Source organism: Lithobates pipiens, unplaced genomic scaffold (assembly GCF_037356315.1).
Source record: "Lithobates pipiens isolate NorthernLeopardFrog02 unplaced genomic scaffold, aLitPip1_a1.2 Scaffold_18, whole genome shotgun sequence".
Classification (NCBI taxonomy): domain Eukaryota; kingdom Metazoa; phylum Chordata; class Amphibia; order Anura; family Ranidae; genus Lithobates; species Lithobates pipiens.
Window position 1 is genome coordinate 593,873,455 of NW_027507758.1, and position 14,896 is coordinate 593,888,350.

General features: G+C 42.5%; 1 protein-coding gene across 1 annotated transcript in view; it reads right to left on the reverse strand.

Annotated features, from left to right (window-relative positions):
* Window positions 1-392: 392 nt before the first annotated feature.
* LOC143989165 (uncharacterized) overlaps window positions 393-14,896 on the reverse strand; it is a 129,121-nt gene continuing 114,617 nt past the window's right edge. The window contains exons 12-13 of the mRNA XM_077489196.1: window positions 7,165-9,680; window positions 393-3,894 (exon numbers count right to left, since the gene is read on the reverse strand). Coding sequence (XP_077345322.1) covers window positions 9,193-9,680 — 488 coding nt within the window. The 3' untranslated portion in view covers window positions 393-3,894; window positions 7,165-9,192. The remainder of the gene's footprint in view (window positions 3,895-7,164; window positions 9,681-14,896) is intronic.

Below are 14,896 nucleotides of genomic sequence, written 5' to 3' on the forward strand. Positions count from 1 at the left end.
ATTGAACACACCTGACCCCACAATGCCTGCTGTTTGTATCCCACTGTGTATGTTATCACAGCAGGAGCGAGCCCCTGGTGGCATGCATGGGAGTCCCCTACCTGCTGAGTCATTAATATATATGTGTGTGTGTGTGTGTGTGTGTGTATATATATATATATTTTTTATGTGGTCTGGTGCAGAGGTCCCGCCTTGTAGCAGTTAAACTGGAGATACAGACAGTAATAAAAACTAACAGGCGTTTCATTTTCACTCCAAAACCACAAAAAATAAAAAATAAAGTTTTGCAGCCACACATATACGTTAGGTGGGCAGCAACAGGTTAACATGGGAACTTTGGTGTGAAATCAAACTTGTCTGTCCTGACACCTGAAAAATTCAGACAACAGAAACACGGGTATAGGAAACTTTAATATTATCACCACCACACTGTATTGCACTTTGTGCCATATGGGCCAAAATATAAATATCAATAACACACAGACATGGTAACCAGCTTTGCCTCCCCAAGAACATGTAGAAAAATAACAATATCCAGTGAAGGCGTTTGAAGAAATCCAGTGGAATCCGTTCATTTCACATTCATCGGAAACCTGGGTTCAGGGGCTTCCAGAGATGAATTATAACAAGGCACAGGTAAGTCCTGGCACCTTAGGGTGCCTCATCACCCAGTTAGCTTATACCATATTCACAAATGATAGGTTCCCTTTTAGGAATAAGTACATCAAAAACTGACTCTTCTGAAGACAGAAAACATCTTCCCCTTTGACCTGTTCAGCTCATCCTACTCTGCTAAATACAATAGACCCCCTCATAATGGCAGAAAACAGGGACCAGTTTTCCGATACTGCCTAATTTCTGGAGGTCAGGGACAACTGGCAACTATGATAATGGTTACGATTGGCAGAAGTGGGCACACTTCGGAAGGTAGGGAGATCTAGCTATCACAAAGGATATAAGGATGGGGGATAAAAAGCATCTTAAGATGGGTTCCACGATGGCTTCAGTATTCCTTTCAGGACAGGTTTCCTATTAAGATCTAAATCTAGCCCACACATTTTTTTTTTGTTTAATAGCTCTGTTAGGATTATATTTCGGTATGTTCAGTGGGGAGATTTCCCTTCCTTTTCCTGTCCAGGTGACACTAGCAAAAGAAGAACGTGGGGTGTCCCTGGAACAGAAAAACACGATTCCTCCCACTGATTTCAATGAAGGGGCATGATTCCTCCCACTGATACCAACGATACGGTACGGTTCCTTTGATTGATACCAATAATGGGGCGCAATTCCTTAGATTGATACCAACGATGGGGCACGATTCCTTAGATTGAAACCAATAATGGGACACAATTTCTTCCACTGACAGCGAGGGGGCACAACTCCTCTCACTGACACCAGCGATGGGGCACTATTTCTGCCACTGACGAGCATTGTTTACTCCCACTGGACAGCGGAGCATTTTCTTCTCCCACTGGCTCTAGTGCAGCACCCCCAATGTCTGGAGGATAGTAAGCTGGACATTTGTTAAGAAAGTGTGGAGATCCCTGGTCTAACCCAACCAATCGCAACCTTTTTAACATTGTGGAACCTTGAAATAACTTTTAGATCTCATGGAACTTCTGCTAATAATTACTATATTGCTATTGGGACATAACATGAATTACAGTATATGAACAATAAGTTACAGTATACAAATAAAATATTAAGGTATTTGAAGTACTTAGAAGGGCTGCTCCATATAACAGCATTATTTTTTGAAATATTAATAGACTATAACGACTAGTAATAATGGCTAGAAAATAATGCAGAGAGTGAAAATTGTAGTTTTCTTTTAAATTGATGGTTAATAAAGAAATGTCTGCTTACTATGATGATTAATTGTAAAGGCGCTCCTTTTTGTGGTCAGTAAAATCCTCCATTACATTGGTGGTCAGTGGGGAAGGGCCTTCTTAGCCCTTGTACACACGGTCGGAGATTCCGACAACCAAATCAGTCGGATTTTGTCCGAAACTGTTGTATGCACACGGTCGGACGAAGTTGTCGGAAAATCCAATCGTTCAGAACGTGATGATGTTATTTTGTTACGACGGGACTACGTTCAGGCTAGTAGCCAATAGCTTTGATGTAGGAATTTGATCTGAGCATGCGTGGCACTTTGTCCGATCGGAATTCTCTACACATGATCGGAGTATGTCCGATCGGAGCATTTTGTCGGAAAATATTTCCGGCAAGTTGGAAAATTTGGTCCGACGGAAACAGTCCGATGCAGACCACACACACAGTCGGAATATCCGACAAAACGCTCCGATCGGACACATTCCGTCGGAATCTCCGATCGTGTGTACAAGGGCTTAGACTAGTGATCAGTAAAGGAGTTCTTCCTCTACAATGGTGGTCATTGGAAGAATCCAAGAAGGAAGGGTACACTGGTGGTTAGTAGGAAGAGAGCGCCTTACATTGGTGGTAAGTGGGGAGGGGCCTTCTTAGACTAGTGATCAGTAAAGGAGTTCTTCTACAATGGTGGTCATTGGAAGTATCCAAAAGGAAGGATCCCTTTACGCTGGTGGTTAGTAGCAAGAGGGGGCATTACATTGGTGGTCAGTGTTAAAAATGTCCCCTAACGCCTAAAAACTGGTGGCTGTGGTTACTTATCTGAGAGGTAGAAATTGCTCAAGGAATCACTAGCAACCTCTGGAGGAACCCTGGTTGAGAAAGGTTGGTCTTACATTTCCCCATCTATTAAAACATGTGCTTTTGTTTCCATCTCTATCCCCAGTAGAAAGATATCCTATCACTTTCTGTTCTTGTGACATTGTATCACCGGTGTGGCTAAATCTCCCCAGTGGGGGCAAAAACAGTAATATACATGGCAGAGGTTCTAGATCTTCCACCTATATATATTTTTAAAAAAGTACGTTTTGGGTGAAGTGCGACAAAAATGATACCAATGGACATGCATAACCAAATATAAGGGAAGCTTTAGTAAGGAAAAATGTAGTCTGTACGGCTGACCCCCATTTTTGGAAATGCTAATTGTCTTCTGATCCACTGACCTCAAGCAAGGATGCAGTTGAGGAATTCTAACTTCCTTTGTCCTAGGTCAATGACTGACTATGCAGTGATGAGAGGATCAGGATGAACACCCCACCACCTGTCAGCCGTGGCCTGTGCCCATATTCCTGTCTTCAATTAAAACTGCTTTTCGGTACACGATTGTAGTCTACATCACCCATGGCTTCTGGTATTTCTCTCAGGCTCCCTGTTGGTAGTTCCCAACTCAGACTGCACCTACTATAGGACGCCTTTACCCTCCTGTTGCATTTTCTGTGCTCTAAAGTGCTATAAATTAAGAAAAAAAAATTATTTGCAACAATCCCAGATGGAGGAAGGACCTAGGGACTTTAGGGCAGAAATCTCAGCAGTGTATCCCCCAACAAGAAGCTAAAGGGTGAATCAACCCAACAGCAGTCTTATGCTAATTAAACCGAGAACCGAGCTGAAAAAAAAAAATCAAGTAAAACTAATTTGATTGGCTTTGAGACAACCTAAACAATAATGGTTCCTTTCACTCCAAATGTCCAATTCATTATCCTTGTTTCTGGCGTTTGTAATATAATTTGGGGTTTCCATCCTCACCCTGCAGATGAACTTCCCAGAAGTCTTCATATTAGATCTGAAGGTACCAAGTTCAACAGGTATCTGTAGAAGGTGGAGGACGAATCTCTGGTCTTAATAGCTATGACCAGATGGAAACGATGTGGGAGATGTCCTATGATGAAGGCCTCATTACTTCCTGGACCCTGACAGAAGCCTACAGACCTTTCAGTACAGGAGATCCAAAAGTCTTCTAAGGAATTTTCCTGGACTGGGACCAATTTCAGTGGATACAGAGGCCTGTCAAAGAAAGACAAAAATATGTGAGCAGGACATACGCTAACCAAAGAGAGACTGAGGGTTAAAGCCCCAAAAAAGTCTCAATCTTTCTTGTTTTGTTAGGAAATGCCTTTAACCAATTGACGTCTGGAAGGTTTTACTCCCTTCATGACTAGACCATTCTTTGCTATTCAGCATTGCGCTACTTTAACTGGCAATGGCTCACAAACAGAGCTTTCTTTTGGTGGTATTTGGTCACCACTGGGTTTTTTATTTTGAACTATGTAAACGGAAAAAGACAGACAATTTTGACCCCCCAACCCCCCCCCCCCCCCCCATATTTTTTACTTTCTGTTATAAAACATATCCAATAAAAAATAATAATAATTTAGGCCAAAAGGTATTCTGTTGCATGTCTTTGGTAAAAAAAATCCCAATAAGTGTATATTAATTGATTTTGTGAAAGTAAGTAGTTAAAGCAGAGTTCCACCCAAAAGTGGAACGTCTGCTTATTTGCTTCTCCCCCCCCCCCTCTGGTGCCACATTTGGCACCTTTTAGGGGGAAGGGGGACCTGTTATAACAGGTCCCTCTTCCCCAATTCCAGAGACGGGGTCACAGCGCCATCTCTCAGAAACTCGACCCCCTCCTCCTTCCTCTGCCGTTGGGCCAATTAGAAATTGCAGCGCAATAGGGAGCCGTCCATGAAGCTGAAAGGCTTCACTGCCGGTTTCCCTTAACGGCGATGGCGGCGGCAGCACCCGACAGCTGATCCGAAGATTGGCTGGGGTGCTGGCATCATGGGCTCCCTGGACAGTTAAGTGTCCATATATTAAAAGTCATCAGCAGCTGTGTTTGTAGGTGCGGAACTCCGCTTTAAATACTTTTCTCTCAGTGGAAATGCACTTTCTGTGCTTCCTCTCAAGCACTCTATGTTGGCACAGATGAGTAGTGCCCACACCTCTCTGCACAAGTTTACTTACACTGACTTGTGCTACAGAAATAAACGTGGGGGTGTATCTCATCAGAAAAAGGGTGTGACTGACCAGGTCTGTTTGCTTCACAATTCAGTGCATAATCTTAGTCAGGTTTCTATTTAACTGTGCACTTAGATTTTGACACACTAATAACACTACAACAGGAAAGTGGAGGTAAGCATACGAAAAATGGAGGCTGTAACGGTAAGTACAATGTCTATCTGATTGAATTTCTATTTGTGTGAAGTTAGTTATGCTTCTCATTTTTTATCCTCTTTATTTTACTGCTGCATTGCTGTCTTTTTCTATTGTAATATATTTTTCTGTAAATATTTTCTGCACTGGTTTTCCTGTTCTTTCATTAAACAATGTTTCAAAATTGTTAAGCTTATCTCTAATGCACTACACCAGAACTTAAAGAACTTCTGTCTCTTTGAATAGTGCTACTAGATTTTAACCCCTGTAATTTTCCTGTCTGGCGTGACAGCGTGTATTAGAGACATTTCTTAAAGAGGAGCTTCAGCTAGGTTTCCAAAAATTAAAAGTCGGTTGCTACAAAAACTGTAGCTGCTGACTTTTAATAAACCAACACTCAACTGTCCAGGGATTCTGTGCTCCTCACCCGGGCCAGGTCTTCACCGGTTTTTGGTTCCATGGCTCCAGCATGTTAACTGTAGGAAGCCGGCTGTCTCCTTGCGGCTTCACATCTGGCTCCCCACTGTGCATTCGTGAGCAGTGATGTGCCTTGTGAATGGTCCTGTAGCCTCCTGGGACCTGTGATGTGTCCCAGAAGGTTGGGGGTGGAGGGAGAGGGTTGAACTTCTGCTCCAATTGCCTGTGGGAAGTGGGAGCAAGTAACTCTCCAATCAAGGTACCTGCCAGAGGAGGGGGTAGATAAGGAGGAAGAAAATCGGAACTTCACTTTTTGGGTGGCTGTGGCTGAACTGGGCTGGAGGTGATCAGCAGCAATGAGATGCAAAAAAGGATTAAAAAGGTGAAAACACTATTTTATGGAAAAACAAAAAAAAATTGATTTTTTTACTTGCCATCAAATCCTTTTCTATGAGTTCATTAGAGGGCACAATAGATCTTCATGACAGTTGCTCCTGCAGGTGGCAACATAAAACCCATCGTCATGAAAATCTGCTTATGTCCTTAACCACTTCCCACCCAGCCACTGCATATGTACGGTCGGGTAGGCGCTCTCTCCTTCTGAGCGGATGTTCAGGAACGTCCCTCAGAAGGAGGGGGATCCCACGCAGCAGCACGATACAGATGCACTCATGTCACCCAGACACAGCGCATCTTAGATCGACGGGAGGGCTCTGTGATTGGACCTCCTGATCACATGACGGCCGTGTCCAATCACGGGTGTCATGTGATGTAAAGAAACAGCCAGTTGCTAGGCAATCGGCTCTCCTCTCCTCATGCGGAAGTTGTCATTGAGGAGAGGTGAGCGGATCTCTGCAGCCGGCTGGTGATCAGTGAGTATGAGTTATTTTTTACAGCTTTTTACTCACTGATCACCAACCTAGTGTCCCCACAGTGTACAACACACATGCCCCCACAATGTAAAATACAAAACACATGTACCCACATAGTAATGATCCCCAAAACACGTCCCCCACATATATAACAGTAAAATAACATGTCCCAATGATCATTTGCACACATATGTCCGTGATCACCTGCGCACATCTGTATATGATCATTTGCGTACATATGTCCGTGATTACACAAACCAATTATTATACACTTAACGGAATTTTTTTTACCAAAAACATGTAGCAGAATACATTTTGGCTTAAATTTATGACACAATTCCATTTTATTGGATTTCTTTTAAAATAGAATAAAGAAAATATATTTTTTTTCCAAATTTCCGCTCTTTTTCTGCTTATATCGCAAAAAATAAAAAAACGGGGTCGTGAATAAATACCACCAAAAGAAAGCTCGATTTGTGCGAACAAAATTATAAAAATTTAATTTGGGTACAGCGTAGCATGACCACGCAATTCTTACTGGAAGTGCGAGAGCGCTGAATGCTGAAAATTGGTCTGGGAAGGAAGGAGGCGAAAGTGCCCAGTACTGATGCAGTTAAACAAATGGAAGATATAATGGGATTTATTTTACTCATTGTGCAATCCTTTTCTATGAGTTAATTAAAGGATACAGAAGATCTTCATGGCGGATGGGTTTTATGTCACCGCCTGCAGGAGCATCCGTCATGAAGATCTTCTGTATCCCTCAATGAACGGAAGAGAAAAAACATTTAAAATTACACCCAGATAGGGTTCAAAGAGTTTTTCTAATTACCTGGATGGCAATATGAGCTGTTCCTGAATGAGAAACCACATGAAGAAAAAAATCCCAATAACTGAGCCAAATCTTAGGACATCGAGCTGTGGCTTCTGAGATTAGCATCCCTGGAGCAGATGACGGCTTCTGATTCTTTTGTTGCACAGGTCAGAAGACAATTACCAAAGTACATTTTCTCCTAGAAATTACAAATCTACTTGTTCCTGTTAATGACATATAAATAGGACACTCTTTGAAGAGCAAAGTATATAAATGAAATGGCCATAAACACACTTCCATAGCTAGGTCTTCTGTTTCTCCATCTGGATGCATCAAGGACAATGATGAAGAAATTGATGTATACTCTGATCATAGGGGATTTCCATAATGTCTTCCATTTTTAAATGTTATAGTCAATGTTTTACAAAAAGTACACTTTATGACCAAATGTTTATGGCCCCCTCCAAAATATTAAGCTGAGGTGTTTACAGTGACAGGTACTGATAATGCTACAGCATACAAAGACATCTTAGATATTTATGCATCTCCTTTGATGAAGGCCTTTTTCTGTTCCAGCAAGACTGTGTCCCTGTGCACAAAGCTAGGTTCATAAAGACATGGTCTAACCAGTTTTTTTTGTACAGGAACACCGGGGGTCTGCAAAGAGAACACTACTAAACAGCTTTGTGATGAATTGGAACACCAATTGTAAGCCAGGTCTTCTCAATCCAACATAAGTACCTCAATCCTACTGAACACCTTTGTAACGAATTGGAACACCAATTGTAAGCCAGGTGTTCTCTTTCAACATCCATACCTCTACCCTACTGAACAACTTTGTAATAAATTGGAACACCAATTGTAAGCCAGGTGTTCTCTTTCAACATCCGTACCTAAATCCTACTGAACAACTTTGTAATAAATTGGAACACCAATTGTAAGCCAGGTGTTCTCTTTCAACATCAGTACCTAAATCCTACTAAACAACTTTGTAATAAATTGGAACACCAATTGTAAGCCAGGTGTTCTCTTTCAACATCCGTACCTCTACCCTACTGAACATCTTTGTGATGAAGTGCTAGCTAGGTCTTCTCATCCATAAAACAAATTATGAGCCTGGTCTTCTTGTCCAACAACAGTACTTGACCTCACAAAACACTCTTTTGGCTAAATACTCACAAATTCCTATATACACTCTCCAAAATCTTGTGGAAAGCCTTCCCAAAGGAGTGGAGCATGTTCCAACTTTCATGGCAGGTCAAGCCCATCATAACGCCCATGGTTTTGGGTTGGGATGATCAACAGGATATTATAAATGTGATGGTCAGGTGACCACAAATGCTTTCGCCATATAGTATACTGTTCAATTCTAGATGATAGCATGGGTAAAACTACAGAAATGTTTAATCGACAACCTTCCAGGTGGATCCATCTGCAGTGGGTGCAGGAAGGCAGACATTCAGATGTGCTGTGGATTTTTCAAGTATCAGATTTTGACGTGACTGCAATTTGAACATGTCAGAGTCACTTTACAATAAATAATGAAAGCCATTATAGGAATTCACTTAAAATTTGGCATCTACAAGATGGTTGTCCCCATACTGGCTCCAGTATTGATATTTCATTCTTCCATCTTTTTGAACCAAATCAAAAAATTCTTGTGCATTCACCTTTAGTGATCGCATCAGCTCACAGTTGGCATATTTACCATTTTATGTTTTCAAATTCAAGAATGACTTCACATGTAGATGTAAACTGTACTGCCAACTTCTCCGATTACTCAACTGATGCTCCAGACTGCAAATATTTACTGAATTCCTCAGATAATGTCTTTCAATATATTTCCTCTACCTAGAATTTCAAAAATAAATATTTTACAACTTGTAAGATTAAATATTGTATATATTTTTTGCATGTTCTTGCTTATTCAGTCTTTGGCATCAGCTGAGTTTTTTTCCTTGTTATCATTCATAGTGGCTTGACAAGAAGATATCGGTCTGATTACTTATTGTATGAAGAAGGCCCCTCTGCAACATCCTCTGGAACTCAGTAGGTTTGTACTCTGCCAGCTAGGTGTGTCCGCTGGTGAGTCTTTAAGTGGTGAGACTGTACGAAGCTCTTTGAGCACAGCGTGCACTTGTACGGCCGTTCACCAGTATGAATCCTCTGATGAACCTTCAGGATGGAGTTTTTGATAAACTTTTTGCCACACACCGTGCATTGGTAAGGCTTCTCCCCTGTATGAACCCTCTGGTGGACCATTAGCTCATAGGGCTGCCGGAAAGTCTTTATGCAGTGACGGCAGTGGTATGGCCGTCCGCCAGTGTGGCCAATTTGGTGTCGGAGAAAACGTGAGAGATCTGAGAAGGTTTTAGCACATTCGCTGCACTGGTAGGGGCGGTCCCTCCTTTGCTGAGGAAGCGGTGACAAGATTCCCACGTGACTGTGCCATCCATTCCATCTATAGAATGAGCCATCCAAGATGTACTCTGTGCCTGGAACTTCTTCCAACTCCGAGACTGATTTCCGATTCTCTGTAGGATACAGAATGCAGTTACCAAGTTACCTTTGGACTTTATATCTATTTATTAATTAGAAAATAGGCAAATAAAGGCAAATTGTGTATGTGCTTCATTATTTTCTTTCCACTACAATTTGTTCCAAATCTCTCAACACTCTGGCCTGGACCTCATCTGTGAATGAATGTACAGTAACCACAAGTGGCTGTAGTTCCCCGACCATGGAAATGAATAGTTTTACATCAATCTATCTTTTTTGTTTGTAAGTTACAAAATGTTTTATTTAAAAAAAAATGTTTTATTCATTTACTTTTTCAAATTCTCTTTCATTTGCTAGAAGATACAGAACCGTAATTCTTAATGGGTGGGGCATACTGCCATGTATAGGAGGTTTTGACCACTATGCATATCAAAAGAAGGACTAGCTCCCTCTAGTGATGACATTCCTACATGTGCTCAAGGGCTTACTTATCTACTCAGCTGAGTATCCTGATAAGTTTTATGACATTAGACTTCAGGGCCCTCTATTCTCTGTCAATGCTCACTCTGCTAGGGAACTGAGTACTTTCTGGGCACTCTGTTACCCAGATTCAGTCTTAGCCCTTGTACACACGGTCGGACATTCTGACAACCAAATCCGTTGGATTTTGTCCGAAACTGTTGCATACACACGGTCGGACAAAGTTGTCAGAAAATCCGATTGTACATAACGTGATGACGTTATTTCGTTACGACGGGACTACGTTCAGGCTAGTAGCCAATAGCTTTGGTCTGAGCATGCGTGACACTTTGTCCATCAGAGTAGGCTACACATGATTGGAGTATGTCCGATCGGAGCATTTTGTCTGAAAATGTTACGAACAAGTTGGAAAACTTGGTCCGTCGGATACTCCATCGGAAACAGTCCGATGAAGACCACACACAGTCGGATTATCCGACAAAGTGGTCCGATAGGACACATTCCGTCTGAATCGTACCAGGGCTTACAAGTTTGCAAAGATGCAATCTGGTTCTCTGTCCACACTATATTTAAGATTTACTGGGAGGATGTGGCTGCAGCAGCACATGCTAGCTGTGGCCATGAGGCCCTGCAGGCAGTTCTATGATAGCACATACTTTCTGTGGGTTTCAAGGGCTTGTCTCCTTGCCTTGTTGGGTGTCCTTGCCAGTTTCTTATCTTGGGTCTGCTTCTGACCCCTCAGACTTAAAAATCTAAATTCCACCTTTTGATACAGGTTACATAGTTCATTTGGGCCACCTTGGCCCAAACAAACAATGTCCCTCACTAACGTGAGGCCGCTGGATGTGAGGATACATAGAGCATACAGCACTGTGTTTTGGGTTTTGAGCCGAGACTTCCTGTCTCATACCTGGAAAACAATGCAGTCTATCTGATTGGTCAGTCACTCAGAGAAAGCAATGAATTCTAGCAATAAAGTCAGAGGGGCAGGATGATGATGACACAACCTCTGACTCAGCCAGTCAAGATTCGTATTCAATGCTAGAATACATTGCTTTCTCTGAATAGCTGACTGCTGATCAGATAGACTCTACTGTCTTCTGGGTTTTAGCCGAGACTTCCTGTCTCATACCCAGAACACAGTGCAGTATGCTGTATGTAGTCTCAGCCACATACAGTTTATACCACACATCCAGCGGCCTCACATGTTAGTGAGGGACATAGTATACCTTTTTGCCCCAAACAAACTAACATTTTCAGTTCAAACTCCAACAATTACAAGCAATTAATTCAGAAGAGTGATCTCTACTCCTCCTTTAGAGAGTTCAGTTAGAAAGAGAGGCAAAACTGATTTTTGCAGACTTGTTCATTTATTTTTATTTTATTTTGTCTATTTTTTAGTTTGTGTTATCTTTTATCATTCAGTGTCATATGTCACCTGTATTGTTTTAATCCCCATAATGGTTGTCCACTGGATCTCCGTATTATTTGGTTTATTTCACTAAACTGTTCTAATGTTCTACTTGTTAGCGTCCGCGGGACTGCTTCTAAGCCCTTGTACACACGGTCGGTGATTCCGACGGAATGTGTCCTATCGGACCGTTTTGTCGGATAATCCAACTGTGTGTGGTTTCCATTGGACTGTTTCTGTCAGAATATCCGACGGACCAACTTTTCCAACTTGCCGGTAAAATTTTCCGACAAAATGCTCCGATCGGACATACTCCGATCATGTGTAGCCTACTCTGACGGACAAAGTGCCACTCATGCTCAGATCAAATTCCTAGACCAAAGCTATTGGCTACTATGTACAATCGGATTTTCTGACAACTTTGTCCGACCGTGTGTATGCAACAGTTTCGGACAAAATCCAACGGATTTGTTTGTCAGAATGTCCGACCATGTGTACAAGGGCTTAGACAGACTTATCACAAAGTTGCTTATACGCATTTGCATTGCTTTCAATATACTCAAGCGTTTAAAGTGGTTGTAAACCCTTACAACACCTTTGACCTACAGGTAAGCCTAGATTAAGGCTTACCTGTAGGTCCAAGAAATATCTCCTAAACCTACATGGTTTAGGAGATATTTGCAAATGTCTATGTCGCATGCGCTGTAGACAGCGGCGTGCAGGTGCACTAAGCATGCCGCTGCTAACGGTAATCATGCCGTTAGTGGCGGGGGTGATGTCATCGCGGCTCCAGCCAGTCACAGCGCCGGAGCCGCGATACCCGGAAGTCACTGCGGGTATCATGGTGTAGCGTCGGAGGAGAACAACGAGGGTCGCTTCGGGGCTTCCATCTCAGGTAAATTATTCATAATGAGCTAGTATGCTATGCATACTAGCTCATTATGCCTTTGCTCATTATGCCTTTGCCTTGCAGGGTCTATTTTTATTTTTATTAAGGCTTTACTTTCTCTTTAAGCGGTATGTCACCTGCTTTTATTTATTTTAATTTTTTTTTGCTGTGACTAATGTCTTGTACTCCCCTTATCACTTTTGTACGTTTTGAAAACGCAATAAAACTTTCATTATAAAACAAATAAAAATAATATTGGATGTCATTCAACTGTGAGGAGGACCAGTGGTGGACCTTGTTATAGTGAATCTGAGGGGTCAGCGCTGGAGACCAGGTTATTACTGCAGCAAGATCTGATTTTTTTTTTTTACAAATGTAACCCCCTGCTGGTAAAACTTATTTTAAAAACAGTTACATAAAACTAGAATTCAGATTTTTATTTTGGCTGAGACAATTGAGTACTGTCCGAGATACTTTTTTTATTTGCACTAACATATAATTTTTCAGGACAATCTTTCAGGTATGTCCCCTTCTTCAAGGTCCCTGGGACCTTGTAGAAGGGGACATACCCCCAGTACTGGGACCTTGAAGAAGGGGACATACCCCCAGTACTGGGACCTTGAAGAAGGGGACATACCCCCAGTACTGGGACCTTGAAGAAGGGGACATACCCCCAGTACTGGGACCTTGAAGAAGGGGACATACCCCCAGTACTGGGACCTTGAATAAGGGGACATACCCCCAGTACTGGGACCTTGAAGAAGGGGACATACCCCCAGTACTGGGACCTTGAAGAAGGGGACATACCCCCAGTACTGGGACCTTGAAGAAGGGGACATACCCCCAGTACTGGGACCTTGAAGAAGGGGACATGCCCCCAGTACTGGGAACTTGAAGAAGGGGACATACCCCCAGTACTGGGACCTTGAAGAAGGGGACATACCCCCAGTACTGGGACCTTGAAGAAGGGGACATGCCCCCAGTACTGGGAACTTGAAGAAGGGGACATACCCCCAGTACTGGGACCTTGAAGAAGGGGACATACCCCCAGTACTGGGACCTTGAAGAAGGGGACATACCCCCAGTACTGGGACCTTGAAGAAGGGGACATACCCCCAGTACTGGGACCTTGAAGAAGGGGACATACCCCCAGTACTGGGACCCTGAAGAAGGGGACATGCCTCCGAAAGCTTGTCCTAAAAAAATGTATGTTAGTGCAAATACTATCAGTACTCAATGGCCTCTGTTGCAAGTGCACTAATACGGCTACAATCACCTCAAGTAATTTGGCTGAAAAGCATGCTTCTAGCCAATTCCAAGCATTTTGACTTTTTTTGGGAGATCAATTAATATGCAAAATATACACATCTATTACTGAGTACGACCTGTCAATTACTCACCATAGACAAGGGGTTCCTCCAGAGGTTTCTAGGGATTCCTTGAGCAATGAGCAAGCTCTGCCTCTCAAATAAGTTCCCACTGACACCAGTGATCTTTTTAGATATCTGTAGGGGGGTAATACTTCCCACTGACCACAAGTGTAAGGAACATTCTTCCCACTGACCCTCCCACTAATGTATCATGAGTTGTAAGTATAGTCATTTTTAGCAGGGGCTCCCTGAGACCAGAAAGTTATTTCAAAGTTCCTATGTGTTGAAAAAGCATGCCATAGACAATAAAAAGAGACATTACAGGCAGGGAACTCTGGGCACTAGTCAAACATTTTCAAACTGCACCCCATACATAGTAATTCTGAGGCACAAGTGTAGCAAATCTTTCTGTATATAGTCGCAATCATTATCATTCTCTATGCACGGCCAATCTCAGACTGAATGTCCTAGTCGCCAAAATTACAGGTGATTCATTTTGGTTATGCTATATTAACAGTAAAGTAAAGAACTTTGAGCCTCTGTACAACCTATATATAGTGCTGAAAATAATCGCTTGATTCCTGGCAGATTTTGCCCACTTACAAAGAAATAAAGGGTCTATAGTTTTTATCATTGGTGCATTTTAAATGATACAGACAGAATATCAACCAAAAATCCAGAAAAAACACAATACAAATGTTATAAATTGAGTTGCAGTTCAGTGAGTAAAATAAGTATTTGATCCCCTACCAACAGTGGCGTAACTAGAACCTTCAGGGCCCCGATGCAAGAAACCATGAAGGGCCCCCCTGAACTCCAGCCAGGGCCCTTCCCTCTGAGTCCGGCGGTGGAACTCCAGGGCGTGGTCACAGGTATGACCTTTGTGAGCCCTGTAGTTCCACCACTGGTATCAGTAGTTTTTTTTATTTAATTTTTTTTAATTTTTAGGTGCCCCATTGGGGGACTGTCCCTAGGCAGGATGGGATCCCCGTCCCCAGAAGAGATGAGGTCCTTTTCTCCAGGGCAGATGAAGTTACTGCCCCCAGGTGAGAAGGGGTCCCTGTCCCCAGGGGAGGTGGGTGACCCTGTCCCCATGTCAGA